The 17394-nt window shown below is 43.8% G+C and overlaps 1 protein-coding gene across 1 annotated transcript in view; it reads left to right on the top strand.

Annotated features, from left to right (window-relative positions):
* Window positions 1-4922, top strand: part of LOC144142226 (uncharacterized) — a 79412-nt gene extending 74490 nt beyond the window's left edge. The window contains exon 10 of the mRNA XM_077673586.1: window positions 4721-4922. Within this exon, the coding sequence (XP_077529712.1) occupies window positions 4721-4822 (102 nt within the window). The 3' untranslated portion in view covers window positions 4823-4922. The remainder of the gene's footprint in view (window positions 1-4720) is intronic.
* Window positions 4923-17394: the final 12472 nt, after the last annotated feature.

Consider the following 17394-nt stretch of genomic DNA (forward strand, 5'->3'; position numbering starts at 1 on the left):
TGTTCATTATATTTTTCGCAAAAGGGCAGGATCGATTACCAAAATTTCTTTTCACAAAAATCATTCTGTATTTTCAGTATCCACAAAGGGTTACCCAAACTATCAGCTCATATTGAGGCAGTTCGCTATTATTCATAAATGTCAATAAAAATAAAAATGTGGATCATATGAGACAAAGGAAATTAGCGTTTGCATTAATTGTGCAGGGCTTTAGTTTAGAAGCGTCACAAGGCCTCCTCCTTTTATCTAAATCGCACTAGATGCATTCACCGGATACTACACAAACGCCCTGAATTTCAAGTTCCTGAACTTTTTCTTTTCTTTAGTGTCAATCAATCGTTATTGAATACAGGTAACACGCATGCATACCTAAAAGCGCTCTTTATCGAGTATATACGTTACAAATGCTACTTGTATAAAACTATTGTGTCAACATGTTGCTTCCTTGAGACGGGTGAAGTCGATAAACTCCCTTTCGTATGCGTGTACACGTGTCAGCAATGTGTCCCTGTGCGTAGCAAAATCTCCCAGTGAGGGTTACATGGGGTGTATTGTTACCGCCAACATTATCAAATGACGGCGTCGAACCCCGTTGTTCTTCCATTCTTGTACTGGTGTCGCAGAATGTATTCAGTTGCGCTTTTTCAGTGCCTGCGGTTCCACACTTTTTAAATTCGGCGTCCTATCATGTAATAGATTTTCCGACAACTCATTGTTTTCACCTACAACTACCGTGTCGTGGCACTGGTGCTGAAGGAGACGTTGTTCTAATGCTTTGAGTCCGGTGTGCTGCTATCGTAGAAACGCCTCGCCGCATTGATACCCTCTCCACAGGGACAGAAGGTCCCAGTGGATGTTTACCGTTCAAGCGGATGTTTACCGTTCAAGCGGAGCAAACTTCACAACTTCCCATTATTGCATTACTAAAGATACCCTTCATCCCGAATGTGTTTCGTGAAAATGGGGTCGAAGATACTGAAGAAAGTATAACTCGCTTTAGGAGCGGTGCAGCTCGAACTAATCATTCCCAGGAAGTAGAGGGTGTGACCCCGGGTGCGAAGAATGGGGTGCACTTGGTACACTAATCCAAAGGTCACTTTGTTGACGTAAAACTACTTCCGCCGTGCATCTAGTAAACGCATTTTAGTAAAAACCGTCTCTGCAAACTGTTGTTTGCTGCAGTGACATACTCATATTGCGAAAGAGACTTTCACAATGCTCGTGAAGAACATGTCGCACCTTCGCTGAAATCACCGTGTTCAATTTCAAACAAGTAAACATTACCACACCAAAGCTGTCACGGAGTAACGGTTTTCCGGCCTCGTGAGAAACCGACAATACACATTAAATAATTTATCGAGAACATTCCAGCTACTTAGAGGGTTAGGCATGAGCGTGCCGGGCCACACACTCGACCAGAACACATTTCTCTCCACAAGGCAGCTTGAGATTTCACGGAATACCTTTGACAAAGTAATCAGGACTGTTTACCGGGAAGGGCTCAGAAAGCTTCAGTTTGTATATCGTGAGCTAGTTCCTTTCTAGCGGGGTTGTACCTCGGAAGCCCAAATCTGACCGCAAAAAAATTTCTTCAATGGGAATACAAATTCGTGAGCCAAATTTATTGTGACCACTTCCACAACTCCTTCTTCCAGTCCCTTTTCTGCTTTTCTGGCCGTTCACCGGAACGTGCGATTGTCCTTTACGAAGGTACCCAGGATTTGCGGTGCACAGCAGGTCAGCTAATAGGGCGGTTGCACAAAGGTGAACTACGTTGCTGCTCTCGGGCTCGTGATCCGGTCGTACAGCGGCCTGCAAAATGACCAATTATATTGTCGCACACAACATGGTCTGCGGTATTTTTGAGTACCACCACCATCTCCTCCCACTACATAGGTGTGATCTTCAGGGACAGTTTTTTTCAGTGCACCACATAGACTCCCCATAACAACTGGGGAATCAAGGATAAACATTGACGGTGTCAAGATATAAGAGACCACTGACTCCAACCAATGTAAATATTGACGCAGACCTATCGTCAGCGGAGCAGCCGTGCTGCAGCAACGCAATACAATTGCAACAGCTCTTTTTTGATTACTTCGAAGGCGCTGCTGCAGAGAGGACAAGTTGGAGACTGCTGTACTCGGCATGGTTGCATACTTGTGAATTGTCACTCAAGGCCTTACAAACTGCTTGCGCAATGGGAGGTGCGTGCCGATAGCTGCTCTAATGCGCTTTTGGCCACTTCGAAAACCTATGTATAGCCTTTTAAAAGGAGGTGCTACATTTGTTGTTACTCATTCGTCATTTTTTCGCAGTAATGCTAGAGTGCACCCAAGGCACTGGGAATAAATTAACTGTCGTCAGAAGCATTGGAGAATGCACTGTACGTTGTGAATCTATCGAAGCTGTTACTTTAAAGTCAGTACAAAAAACAGCGCTTGTTTGCCTCTTCCGGCAGTCTTCGACATGGGCTTTCCGCAACGCGGGTTTTCTTATAACATGCCAGGATACAGGCACCAGCTACTGCAATAGTTAGCTATTTATTTCCTTAACCGGTGACCTGCTTTACCGTCCTCATAAACTTCCTTCACGTGTCCGAGGACGAAGACCTCCTTCGCCTTACAACTTTCAGCTTCAGCGAAGCAGACGTGAAAAAATTGTCATAGCTTTGCTGATGAGTATCGCGAACACACAATACTCTCTTCTGCCGGAATCTGACGCAACCACAATAGCAAAAGTGGAACTCTCGTAAAAGCAGCACACAAACATTGGAGCTAAAAAGCACAAAACACTGCTAGACATGCACTCACATGCGGAAGACTGCGTTCTTTCTGGCCTTATTAACACAACACCAAATATTTTTGAACAAATATTTTGTGAATATTACGCGCTAGGCAAAACAGCCGGTAGAAGAAACCATGCCGGACGCAACCCAAATACACCTCCCGAAAAAGGTTGTTTGTACCTGATCTTTGTAGCAGTAAACAAAGATCTGACATTACGGATTACGGATATGCTTTCTGGACACTACACCTTGAACGAGGAGCGACAATCACACTTATCAGTTCCTTCGAAATGGCGGCTGTGGTCCGTAGACTACCCCAAGCCCGACACATAAACACATATATAGTATACACTCCTGATGAGCAAATATTCAAAAATACGGACCAACAAAGAAGAAGGCGTAGAATCTATTTTCGTATTGCCTGGAAAGCACTGTGAACTTAAAGTATTTGGCGTTCGTTCAGTTGTTCTCAAGGAACGAGGGCGAGTCGCCCTAAAGCGGCCAACCAGCTTTGTAGCTCGATATGGCGGCTTATTCAGCCATGTTTGAATATAACCTCGAATGACTGACGGGTGTTTTTAAGTTGATACAGTCCACCGAGATTATAACTCATCGCATTAGGTGCTGCTTTGCTTGAAACAAAAACTGTCTTTTGGCTCTGTGTCTTAAAGGGCCAGAGCTTGTCCTTATCACAGGAAGCTACAGTCTGTCTAAGGCTTCTTAGGTCTGTGCTCCTCACAAAATTATTGTTTAAACTTCGCTGAAATAGCAGGCCCTTTTTGCTTGTGATACTCAAAATATTGCCATGTTCTTCGAAAATGAAAAAGTACATTCGAAGAGACCCGAAATTTATAGGAAGTATAGTCGTTGTTCTCATTTTTACCAGAACTCCACCCTGTACTCCAAGCCGACGCCTGCAGTTTAACTTCGGCTTTTGTGGAAGAAATTGACCGTTTGTACAGATTTATACCCGGCTTCCGGAAGGAATTCAGTCTCCTCAATTGTTAAGTTGATGCTCATTATACCCAGAATTTTTTGGAGCATCACTGTAACACGAATTGGATATGTCGGGTCGGAGTCCCAGTGGTTCGTGAGATTTTTTATTGTGGAATACCTGCTTTGTATTGTCAAATTGCCAGCCCGAGACAGCCATGCTAATGCGGTACACAAGCCATGTGAGCTGGTTGTGCCGTAATTTTTAACGCCAAATTTACAGTAACTATGCTCTTTTTGCTCACAGATACGCACTAAAATGATTTATATATTAACCGTCACCTTGCCCTCGGCGTGGGCGTTGGTTAGCAAGAAAATATTAGCGGCACGTTGCATATACAAAAGTACTTAGAAGTGCCAACTATTCCCATATATTGCTCATACCATTGTTGTTTTTTCAGACAACGCAGGAAGCTATGTTACCGGGTATCTCAAAAGGGCTCGAGAACAAAAACGGGTTACTGTTTTTGTGGTTTCATCAAAGTATTGTGGCTAGTTAGGGTAGCCGGTTTTAGGTTTCCGCCATGACGAGGCCTTGTTTGGGTCATGTTTTAACACTATTTTTTTCACAGGCTGCCAACAAAAAGTTTGGGGTTTGTTGCATAAATACGTATGGTAGGGTAGACTCTGTGAGTCTATACCAATTTATACCTTACATTTTTCACAAGAAATTCTGAAAGGGACAAAAAATTGACTGTATGCAAGCACGACCGCCGAATAGTTGTCTTGTACCTTTGATTTTGGCTTTAAGTGGTAATATAGCTATTCCAAAAAATCTCTCGAGAACACCCCTTGCAGGTATCAGTTCGTGCTGCCTGATAAGTATAAGCAGACATTTAGCACTCATCCTGTTGTCTCCTTTCGATTTCTGTGTCTAATTTGCCCTTTCAGTTCCCATTAGACAATAACAAACAGTATGACGTTATTTTTTTTTGGCAGATGGAGACACCAAACCTACTTGGCTGGTGCTGTAAGGGCGAATGCTACCGACAAATGTGGTGTGGAAGAAGTGAAAACAGCGTGGATAACACACTACCATAAATTACCTCTGACCACTGCGGATGCAAACAAACCATGTTGCGCCGATTTTCATTACACGTATAAGAACTAAAAATGCTCTAAACCGGTTTTATTGGGAGAACTTGTTGTTGGGCGAGTTGGTGCATCTTGGTGAATAAACATGGGCTTCGCGCGAAAAAGACACAAACACAAAAAGGACGGGACGAGGGCATCTGCGCTCGTCCCGTCCTTTCTGTGTATATCTTTTTCGCGCGAAGCCCGTGTTTATTCACCCTTTTTTTTTGGGGGGGGGGGGTTTAAATCCTGTCATCCCATTTCAACACACTCCTCCTTGACAAGAATCACCGACAACTTTATCTGGAACGGGTTTACACGCATGATGCGTATCGTTTGCAACAACACTAGGCAATCTTCATAAAATCTGAACCAGAAAAATTCTCAGGAATATTCAACAGTTATTCTAGGACATGTGGTCACGGTGGTTGTAGCGGCGACATGCCGTATTTCACTTACATAATGGTGCGAGGCATTCTCGTTTAGGAGGGCAGGTTATCTGACTATTTAACGAAAACTTCCACAGGACTGTCTGCATTCTCAATTAATGATTTTAAAAGTGATCGTCGTATAGTCAGCGAAGATTAGGCTATACGAAATGCGACTATAGTTTCACTAGCCGAACGCGAATATTACACTATTGTAATTATCTTTGCGCTTGCAGTTCATGTTCCCCTAACAGGACGAGCCTGTTGCCAAAGATTTTATATCGTACAGGTGTTGAAATATATACCGCTATTGATATTTTCAAACCAGAGAAAAGTGCTCGGTGTTACGAAGGAATGTGCCGGATGGCGCCGAGAGCTGTGATCCGTGAAAAATGTATCCAAATGGGCATTTGCGATATTTTCAAGAGACAACCCAACCGGCAGGTACGGAAAGCGGGGAACAATATTTACAACATTCAAAGAGGTCTAACAAGGAACGTGTTCACTTGAGTCCGCTGGGGCTGGCACGGTGCAGTAGCGTCACGGAGAGACGGGGCGGTGGCTTGGGCGTATCGATGCGAGGTTGCACTGTCCGCGAGGCTGCTCAGCTCTGTGCGCCGAAGATCTCCAAACCGTCGTTATGTTGCCACTGCGAAGAGCGTGGCGGTGCCGATGACTAGCCGCAGGAGGAGACAGCTTAGGCCCGAAACGAGGCCTCGCTTCCTGCACTCTGCGTCAACGGCGCATCGCTTACTCCTGCGCCGGACTCCTGCTGTTTCTGGCGGCGTACAGGGCTCTCGTCGGGCCTACACCACGACGGATGGTGACTTGGACGGCAGCAACGGCGACAGACCTCGGGCATTCACCGCGAGGGCACCGCTGCCGTCTTGGCCGACCGCTTCAGAACTGCCTCTTCTCCCTCTTCATCATCCTTCCTGGAGCTTTCTCTTCCGCAAGCACTGGGCCCGCTCTTCAGCATATTGTCCACGACACTGCACAATGCCATTTGCTACACTATGTTCTAAAGCCTCCAAATTCAAGTTCACATTTACTCTTTATTCCTAGAAACCATCTTGCATAAGCGGCATGAAGTGCGGCTACTTTCTTTCTATATTGAGTTTCTCGCTGCAGGTTTATTTACGCTTACATTTTAAAAGTGCTGTAGAGCGTGGAGAGATGATTTGTAGTGAGTATAACAGCCTGAAGAAAATATAGCTTTACTCTAAGTAGTGATTACCACAAAACCAATGACTCAGAGCTCTTGGGAATATTATACAATCATCTAGGACTTGTGGTAAAAGTGGTCGGAAAAAATGCTTTCTGATTGCAATAATTTATTAGTACGAGACACCACGTTTGGGTTGGGTGCCGCTTTTCAGTACAGGGGCGATTGTATGGCTGTAATTTATAATAACCGGAATATTCCTATCTCCCTTGTAGCGTGACAATTTTAATAGCAGTGGTCGGAGAACCGGCAAACATTGGTAAATAAAATTGTTACTACATTTACAAGAGCCGAATGTGCCTATTCCTTGTTGTATTTATCTTTGTGTTTTGTGTTGATTTTTCTCTAACAATATTCGCCTGTAGGCACAGACGTTACATCATATAGGTGAAAAACTATCCATTGGAGTTTGCTTTTAACCCCAGCCAAGTGTTTGGCCCTAAAGCCTTTAAACTCAAGTTGGTACTGAGCAAATGTTTTTACAACACTTCTTGCGTGACCCGAGTCCAGCACACATCATTGTTGGTACATTAAGGTTAGTTCTTGCTGCAGCTTTCTTTTACCCTTAACTTTTTTACGCACTGTAAAGCTTGTTGACCTGATTTATCCTTATTGTAGTGTGGCTGAACAAATACGAATTAAAGTTGCGCTTACCACAAAACTAATGACGGAAACCTGCAAAAATGCGTGATAAAGTTACAGAGATGGTTATTAGGGCAGAGAAAGATTTTACATCGACAAGTCACGGAGAAACCATCTTTCCGCTAAAAACATTTTAATCTCACAGTTGTCGGTTATCGGTAATTGCTCACCCTAATACACTAGGTTGTACAGTTTGTACTACGAGTAGGATAATACATACATCCACGGGCCTTTTTAGAAGCGGTGTTTCATTTGCTAAGGTTTTTCGATGGTGTCTATGCAGAGAAGGCATAAATATTAGCACACGCAAAACGAGAAGACGCATACCAAAATGACTCTGTTGAGAATGGTTCTCGCCCATTGAATATTTCAGAACAATAACAGTACAACTTCGGAAACAGGTCTTCTGCCTTACAGAAGAAGCACTCACCTAATATTTCAACGAACATGAAGACCCTTTAAAATGCCGCATATAAGAGCTGAGGTGCCGATTTGGCGGCAATTCGGGAGTACAAAGAATCATGCCGTCATAGATGAATGCGCTTTTCGTTCATTCGCTCTTGCGGCATTGGAACTTAATATGTTGTTCGCAAAACCCAGCATGTGGACCACCAAACACCTAAGGGTATACAAATATGTATGTTTAGCGAACACCTTTCTTATACTCACCTGGCTCTGAATTATTGTCCGGTTTAATAAAGCATCGTCTGCAAAATTTTCAAAACGCTCTGAATGCGGCTCATAATACTTGCCAATAAAGGAGCTCTAAAAAAGTTATCGAGATCAATTTATTTTCTTGGGCTGTCATCGTTATAAAGGCACGTAGCATGATTGGGAACTGTGGTGCCGTAGGGTATTCCTTGAAGAAGCATGAACAGACCTAAACACTCGTTTTACTAGAAAGCATGAATTGAGCATATGCCAGCAATTTATACTTTATGTCGGCCGATCAATCTACTTTCGGCCTTGAGTTAAAATTGGCATCATTATTGTAGTTTATTACTGAATATATTGTCTCACTTGTCTTCTGGCAAGCACGCTACGTAGGAACTTTCTATATGTGACTTATTCCGGAACTTCTTGGGATCCTACAATATATATTCACAATTTTCACCGTGTTGAGGGCACAATGAGAGTTACACCTGCAATTTATATTCTTTGTTTTATACGTAATTGGTCTATTTGCTGACAATAAAACCAGCAGCTCTATTTTCAAAAATCTCTCTGGCCACATTATATAATAAATTTTGTTTCAGGGGCTAAGGAGAACAGCTCGTATCTTGGGTAGAGGATTGATGGCTTGAATGTCGAAAAAATAATAGAGCAGAATAATTTTTTTTCTCACAGGCCCATTTCTTTACTTAGTTCAATTGAAGATAATATGTAGCTCACGTTTTATTGAATTGTGAAATGGCAATTCCACAATCAGCACAGTTGGCTCGGAACACATCCCCCCTTTCACATACGAAAACATGTCTCTTCGTTCATGCCGTTGCCTTGTCATAATTACTCTTGAAAACTTCCTATCAGATGCGCTCAAACAGAGACGGCGCATATAACCTAAAACAATGCTTATGTTCGTGTTCTTAGTTTGATATGCTCGTCTTTGTTGTTAAAAATTATTTCATGTATGCTTTTTAGGGGAAGTTGTGGATTGTGCAATTCAAAGCAAGGTGACAAAATGACATGGAAATAGGTGGTCACACCTTTTCTATTGAACAGTCGGTGGGTAATAAATGAAAATTTGAAGTAAACGGGATTTCAGCTTCCGTCGGTAATCGAAGTCACAATCTGGGTCCACGAAAACAGTCGTGAATTATTTAGTGACTAAACATGGCGATGGTGTGTATTGTTTAAATAGGAGAAAAAACATAAAAACATGCATCGGAATTACCGCTCCCAAGGAAAACGTTTTTATTGTATGCTGTCCAGCCCCCGCTTCAGGCTGTGCATTGGTGTTTGGGCCCGTGTAGGTAAGCAGTATTATAAGTAAACCACATTCGACGGAAAGGCAGGCCTACCGCATCCGACGTTCATGGTACAACTCCTTACTGTTGTTTAGGTGAGGGTGACAAGATAATGTTAGGCTGTAATGCAACTACTGCCATGTGTCACTTCAAAAAGACAGGGCCATGAAACTGTACGAATCATCGGGTAGAGACACGGTCATTCCTCGTAACCTTTAGAGGGGCTTCTAAAGCCACACTTGCGACTCAAGGAGTGAGATCCCCATGAAAAGAAGATGAGGAGTGAGATTATTGATAAGCTGAAGAAGTGTTTTTTTTGCAGTAACCTCAAATTTTGAGTTGTGCCAATAACTGTTTAGTTGGCGATAAAGTTATTAGTTTCACTTCTCGTTTAAAATAGAAACAGGGTATTTTGGCTTCCATATCACCATAACCTGCTGTGGAAATATTAAGTTTGAATTTTTTTATTGTGTGGTTGGGTTTTGCTGCAGGATATTTGGCTCCGTTCTCTTCCCATCATTTCAGGTTTAAAAAAAACGTAGTCTGCACAATTGGTGTGCGCCATACATTAGGCACGTACGAAGACTTTCACTTTGCGAAGCGTACTACGGAGCTTCTATATTGTAGTTTGTGGTTCAATCCCCCTTTTAGAAGGCAAAGATTTATGTAGTTCCGCGTTGCGTGAATGGACGTTTTGAAAGGGTTTATTAACCCTTTTACATGGCAAACATATAAGCAATTCTGCGTATGCCTGAATGTGCGTCGTGGTCCTTTCATAACTGCACTATACGTTATGTTCCAAAAATGTTTATCCGGCACCGAATAATGAATCGGTGGACTGCATAACATGCAAGTGTGTATTTCTTTTTCCAAGCTTTTAACAGCGGGGTGGCCGTTATGTGTGACGCGTAACCTGTCACACGCAACGCCTTGTAATACGACAAAAATGCGGGTGTTCGGGAGCGAGTGCATGGCGGCGAGCGCCGAAACTCCTGGGCTCACGCAGTGCCGTTGGAAAAAACAAATACTCGCGAGGACATCGAGATTCATTTAGCGTTGCCTAGCAACGAACAACGTCACACCTGCCGCAACACCTACAACACCGATCCTCAATGCGACTCCTGCAACGCCCTCATGTGTCGTGCATGTGCTCGCCGCCGCTGCTCCACAGTTGTCGTAAAGCGCTGCCATTCACGTGACACTACGCATGACAAACACGACAATATTGATGCTGATGAGGATGACTACTACTAGCACAGTGTGGAGGGATGACGTGACATGTAAATGAACAGTTTTAAACTTGCACGAAAACGTGGTGATGTGACCTTCCGTGCTCGCGCTGAGAGAAATCCTCCAGTTTCACTCCGGTGAAATCCCTGCTGGACTTATGGCACTCTTCGAACGTTTTTCTTTACACAATTTTTTTAAATCTTCAGTGAACACGTGGAGCGTGCAGTTTCACCCTGTGCTTGCAAAATACAATAAAAAACAGCAAGCTATTTGTGAGTATTGTTGCTACTGTTCTTTTAAATACGTCGATGAGATTCAAGAGATGAGAAAACATGAGGAAATGTGTTCTTTTTAAAAAGAGCGAACGTTTTCGTGCCAACTTTAATTCCAGTGAAACTAGCGATCATTGGAAACTTTCGGCATATGGGTGTGCTAATATGCATCGGTAGCCACATGTTGGAACAGACAACTCCAAATTTTGGCCGCAATATACGTGACACGTCCGGCATCCCAGCAGTTTTGTGAGTGATGTTCGCTTTTGGGCAATATTCACGTCCTATGTTTAGGCCGCATTTGTAGCAATCGTCTGTTTTTTGTCGAGCGCTTCTAAGAAATCTTTTACGCAAAAATCCCCAATCCTCGCTTTTTAACCATTATGCTTCAAAAATCCACATTTGTTAGAACATTTTGTTTTGTGATGAAATTAGCGCGAGATTTTTGCCTCGGAGGCAAGAAACAAGGAAGATCAGGAAGTGAAGGCACGAAAAATAAAAAGTGGGTACCCTTTAGGAACAATGCAAAAAATAGCGGGTACTATATGCGGATAAATAGGGTGAACGAAATACAAATAGATACAACGCAGGTAACCACAAAATTATTCAATAACCTTGAGCCCAGTAATAAAAAATTGAAATCATTCAGACAGGACTTCTCACAGCTTTAAGGAACTTTCCATTGAGTGCATAACAGTAGTATAACTAGGGGAGTGTTGTGCAGGCACACGCTGCAGGCAGGAGGAGGAGTAAAAAACTAGGGTGTTTCCGGAGGTTGGAGCTTGCCTGGCATCCGTCTAATATACCTGAGAAAAACCACAGCCGCTCACCAGAGAGTGGCAGCCACCATGTAAGGATGGAAAAGCTGTCTTGTTGCCATCACAAAGCAGCGGCGCTGCCACCTTATTTGCAACCGGCCCTTCCTCGTCGATTACCTACTTAGGCTCGACAGGACTTCGCATCTCCAAAGGTGTATATAAAACGAAACAGGGATAGTACTCAATTAAACATATACTCTCAAAAGCTAACAAAGTGGACAATGCCCCACAATGATAGGCTGGCCACTCCTTACCCCATCAACCAAGCACAACGAAGGAATATCCATTGCAGGCCTTAAATTGCCTGTCATGCGTCTTTAATGTCTTCGATGCAGTGACAGGAAGGTGGCCCTACTTTAAGAGAATTCTTAATCCCATTCTTCGCTTACTAATCTGTTATCTTCAAAAAAATGTCACTAAGCATTCTCCTTACTCTCTTTTGTTCTACCGAAGCTATTCCACATCATAGCCTAATCTTGGCGGGCTGCTACTTGGGCAATCTCCCAGGTGGGTAAGGGACACAATCCCGAGTTAAAAAGAAACCAAGTATTATGGCGCATTGTTATCGGGTCTGTGAAAAGGGCTTCACATACACATTGGCGGGTAAAAAACGATTCTGTACTATGAAGCAGTCGGTGGGCTTTCGCACAACCGTAAATGAAAAAAAATGGTGGAAATCTTTGCCCAATACACATCGTTGGGTGAGGGCTCTTGGAAGGCATGTAACGTTGCCCTTATGTTGCATATGGTACATACCAAACTTCCAAAGAGTAAGAGATAGCAAACGCAATAGTTACGTTATTCTGATACCACTCTTGCTGTGGTTAACGCTCAGTACCTGTCCAGTTTTTCCTAAAGAATTTTGAAGCATGTTAACCCTGTTTTACTGTCGGGTACACAAGTTTATCGACCGCGCGAGCGCGTCGAGAAACATGCGGCAGGAGATAGTTGAGGCACTGCACCTAGTGATAGGAGGCGCTGTGTGCAAGCGCCTCATGGCTTAGGCCGATTTCAGACTGTTGCCGAAACTGCCGTAATAACTTTTGAGAGTGTCGGCATTCCACGTTTCAGCCAAATGAACGGCCAGACACGCTTTTTTTATGTCCATAGATCACTATATGACATTTACGTCGTAAGACCGGACATACCCTTACTTGCACGCCCGCAAATCTTCAGGCTTTCGGCAGCCGCATTTCGTTTGTTAGTGACGTGCCACAAGGCAATGCCACTGAGCGATACGGTGGCCTCTCATTACATAAAGCCGGCCCAGCGTTCGCATATATTTCACTTGGTTTATTCATGTGGGTTTACAGCGAGCCTATCTTAAGTTAGGCGGAAATGATTCTTTGCTGTTTCTTGTTTTCTGATTGTCTGATATCCGACTTATTGTGAAGTAAAGAAAACATGCTCCAAATGGCCTTGTAGATGGCCTTGTACTGGTCGTCGCGGTGAAATTGTTGCTGCAAAGGCGTCGGCCTTGGGTACTTCACTAACAATAACACGTGAGCTTCAGAATCCAGAAAAGGAGTGGCCTGAATGCCAATTGGCAGGAAGGCCCATCTTTGGCGCGCCGGTATGGCAGACGGCACTATGCCTCCAGATAGCGCAGCGGCAGTTCTCCCCACCCACTTGCGCGGTCCAGAAGATTGTGTCTCCCTTTGTACATCAGCTGGAAGTAGAGAGGGACGTCGTAAGCATTGTTTGAGAGGATTGCGGACTCTACTTTTCACAAAAAGCGCGTCTTGACAGTGTGTCTTCACGTCAATCTGAACGCTTTTTACGTACGTTGGTTAAACCGTACACTGCACAATCCCCCCCAAAAGTTACACCAATTAACATGACAACAAGAGGTACTTCACGTTGTAAACATCAGCGCCTAACGTTTATAATAACTTCAGGGCGTGTATACTCACTTCGGGGCGTCACATACCCTACGTGGGTATGTTCTCGTCGGCACGTTGGTGACGATTTGTGACACAGTCAAAACAGCTTGTTTCTATGGTAAATGCACTAAAGCGCAGGGTCATTCGACGAAGAAGACGACGAACAGTGATGTTTGCGATGGCCGAGCAGAAATGGTAATCAAGCCAACAAGCCACGTCCACATCTTCTTCCAGCGAAACCACTGGTGAAGGTACATAGCTGGAGGATACCCTCGACAACATTCAGGAAGTATTGGATCTCAACATGGCTGAGAAGAAAAAACTGACGCACCTGCGAAAGGAACGACTCAAAGCGTCATCTGATACTGCCAGCAGTGATGAAGATGTGGTTGCCACCCACCATCACAGCGACGCATCATCGGCCAATGAAAGAAAGCTACCAGCGGCAGGAACACCGATTCCAAGCCAGATTACTCGTGGAAAAGGTAAGGCACACAGCAAGCACGCAATCGTGTATTGTACTACGTAGTCACTAAGCTTCAGGCTTTACTTTCCGGAGAACCCAGTCGAAAGTAAATCTTTCCTCACGTTATTCTGCCGCGGCTATATGCAAACCATAATTGGCGACGAATTTCTAAGAAACTTGTACGGCGTTGTCTACAGCGTTGGTTCAAACCAACGCAAAGAACAATTTAGGTATTAAAAATTCAAAAAATTATATTACAACAGTGACAATTGACTTACTCGGAGTTGTGAATGGCCTTTGCAGCAAGGGTGGTGCAACCGTTTACCGAATATGGCTGTGCCGTTTTGGTGAGATGAACCTGCATGATAATAAAATTGAGGCCAACAAAGTTAACCCACGAGGAACCGGTGACTAAAACAGTAGCAAATACAACCACGTGGACACCTAACTGAAAGTCCTTTTCAGCATTCCTCTTTAAATATAACGAAACAGTCTATCGAATCCTGTAATATTGGGGCTTATTTCTTGTAGAGTCACACCAGCTTATAGCGAACTCGGAAGTGGCGCGAAAAGTGGTTGAACCGTACGTTGTTCGTTTTATACGGCATTGAAGCCAACCGCAAATTAGCGAACATGTGGGAAAACCTCTTAGGTGACAATTTAAGCCTTTTCGCCTTATGAAGAAACGCCCGCTGCCTGCTTTCGAACGAATTAAACTGTGTTTGCATCTTAACTGCCACTACCGGCATAATAAATCTGAGTTATTTCTTTAGAGCGTGTTCAAAATCCAAACTCGCCGTAATGGCTTCGATAGCTATCATCAGCCACGCCCAGCTGAATTATACCGGCACCTTCATTGCTTCAGCCGCAGAAGAGCGAAGTTCAAAATTTTGGACGTCATCATGATATCTTACCAGCAACTGTGCAAACAAAGTGTCACCCACCGCGATGGTAGCTAAGTAACCACCAGGACTTTTTGCAGCGCACGGTGCCCCGTTCGTGTCGACACGAGTGACGTCAAGTTCCCGTCAGGCTTCATGCTCCCTCCTTACTTTTTAACGCGATAGCTTTATAAGGCTTTCAATTTTCCGTGCCTGCAGGCCGTAAGCTAGGAGCCGTGCTCATCAAGCTTCCGCAGAAATGCGTCACCGCTTCCAACAGGAAGCTAAAACTGATGCAGGCAGAAGCGAGGGCTCTCCTGAGTCTTGAATATGAGCAGCACCAAGTGATATACGAAAAGAAGAATAACTATAGTACCGCCGAGACAAAAGAAATTATAGGCGAGTGGAGCATGCGCAGCGCCTGCGTGAGTACGCTCTGTGTGTGGTAAAATGCTCGGTGCACCGTCACGAGCCGTGCCCGTAACTGACGCCATCAGGAAAGCGGTTGTCCAATCGCAACGTATGCGGGCATCAACATTGGGTCACATAAAGAAACAGGTGGGCAAAAGATCTTCGCCAGTGTCTCATAAAACATGGTACGTCTAGAACATAAGCAAAAACGAACGAAAACGTCTCCTAATAAAAATGAATTCGAGTTTATTGCGCTTAGATTCTTTATTATTGATGTACTTTAAAACTTTTACAGGTTCAGTCATAACCTCAGTGTGTGGGGCAAACGGGTGATGGTGCCACTCAGCTAAGATTAAAAAAAAAAAGAACCCAAAATATTTAAGGGTGTCATTACAGAGAACACTCACGCATGACTCGTCGGCATGGCCCTACAGAAAAGCGGCAGAACTATTCTCACTATCTCCAAAATACTGAAAAGCTTTAACGAACTGTGCCCCATTGTAAAGCGCCTAACCAGGGAAGCAGCAAGAATGAAAGAGCCAACAACAAGATTTATGCAGATACTGATTATCGTACAGCCTGTGGTACTGCAAACTTACGCTCGCCGAACACAACCACAAAAATGCCTTTATCGGGACACATAAGCGGTGCTGAGCAGAAATCAAAGCAATCTATATATTCACAAATCAATTTAGGCAAAGGTGTTTGGTAAGAAACTTTCTAATTTATCTGGAAACCGTGTAAATGCGGAAACTATGCTCCCTCTTCCACAAAAAATTAGCTGTGTCAAAGGGTGTGCACAGCGGAGACCAACTCGGACAATACTTATTCCACTTCTGTTCAGAGATTGGTGGCAGTTTTGACCTATATCGTCCCAGGTCAACATAAGCCTGAACTGATTGAAAGGGCAGACATCGAGATGCTGCATCCGAGGCTCGCGGAAACTGATCAACAGAAAGCACTCGCAACCTTTCACACCTACATACTATGCCACACCTCCGCGGATGGCGCGTCTGTCATGTGCTGCGGTGGTTTAAATCCATTGAGGCTATTCTTGCTCTGTGGACTGAACTGAGGTGTTCGTAAAGCATAAATGGGAAATGCCTGAACTCCGTTCTAAAACGTTCTCTGGGCGTCGAAGTAACGGTATTGCGTCGTACATCTTCAGGCATAAACATAGATGTCAATGCAACTTTTTTTCTTCTTTACTGCCTTTCTGACTCATAGAAATTGTGCTCTCCGGTCTCGGATATTTTCATCGCGCATAAACTGAAGCCGCAAATGCACCAGCACCCCGCCTCTGTTATGCTTTTAAGGCATTTTTTATTTATTTTTTTTTTCACTTAGTATACGCCTTAGTTTTATCTTGGCTGGTGACTCAAAAACTACTTCGTTGCGCTTCGAACCAAAGGTCGCGGGTTCCATTGCCGGAAGTGGCGGCCGCTTTTCTGATGAAGGCGTAAAGAAAACGCCTGTGTGTACGAGAATTTGGCGCAAGTTAAAGATCCCCAGGCGGTCAAAATTAATCCGAAGGCCTCTGCTACGGCGCGCCTCAGCGCCTGCGTTGCTTCTGCACATAAAACCATAAAATCAGTATAATTACCTTGGCCGCGTCAGAAGTGTTTGTTGTAAAAGAGGCACACTTTGGAAATGATTCGGTATATCTGGACACAGTTTTAATGCGTAGTAGCATAGGGAAGTTGTAGGTGGCCAGAAGTATGGTCGGTATAACAGCCGGATCGATATATCTAGGATCATTAAAATGTGCTCGTCTGAATTTTTCATTTTTATTCTTCAATATTATCCGACTGGTCGCAGCGGCAATACATGACATAGTGTCTAGTTGTATTGGGAAGCATGTGGATGATACATTGGCACACTGATCGCCTTTCATACTTTTCCTGATTTCCAAAAACTATAATTCTTAAAAGAGAGCTGAATTTGAAGCGATAATTCGTTGTAATTCTTTTGTGTGCGTTTGTTGCCCGGTAGCAAAGGGTCCTACTACAATGTGGCAACTTTAAAGTCCTCGTGGGTAGCCGTTTGTTTTATCCTGGTCATACTCGTTTTAGCGGGTAAAGTTTAACACCCCCAAAACTAAGTTATGTGCTCTAAAAGAAGGCACGTGCACAGTGTTTTGTGAAAATTTTTTATTGTTTGAGATTTTGCAGCTCTAGATCTATCTACATTGTCATAAGATGAAGGAAAATAATTTGAATTAGTTTTAAGCCCATCTGTGGCACATGTTCGTCACCGCCACGCGCAGTATATGCTATCTGACGAATTGGGATAGAGCGAGCAACGCACACATCACCA

The sequence above is a fragment of the Haemaphysalis longicornis genome, unplaced genomic scaffold, assembly GCF_048455015.1.
Source record: "Haemaphysalis longicornis isolate Haplotype H1 unplaced genomic scaffold, Haemaphysalis longicornis Haplotype H1 scaffold_6, whole genome shotgun sequence".
NCBI lineage: Eukaryota > Metazoa > Arthropoda > Arachnida > Ixodida > Ixodidae > Haemaphysalis > Haemaphysalis longicornis.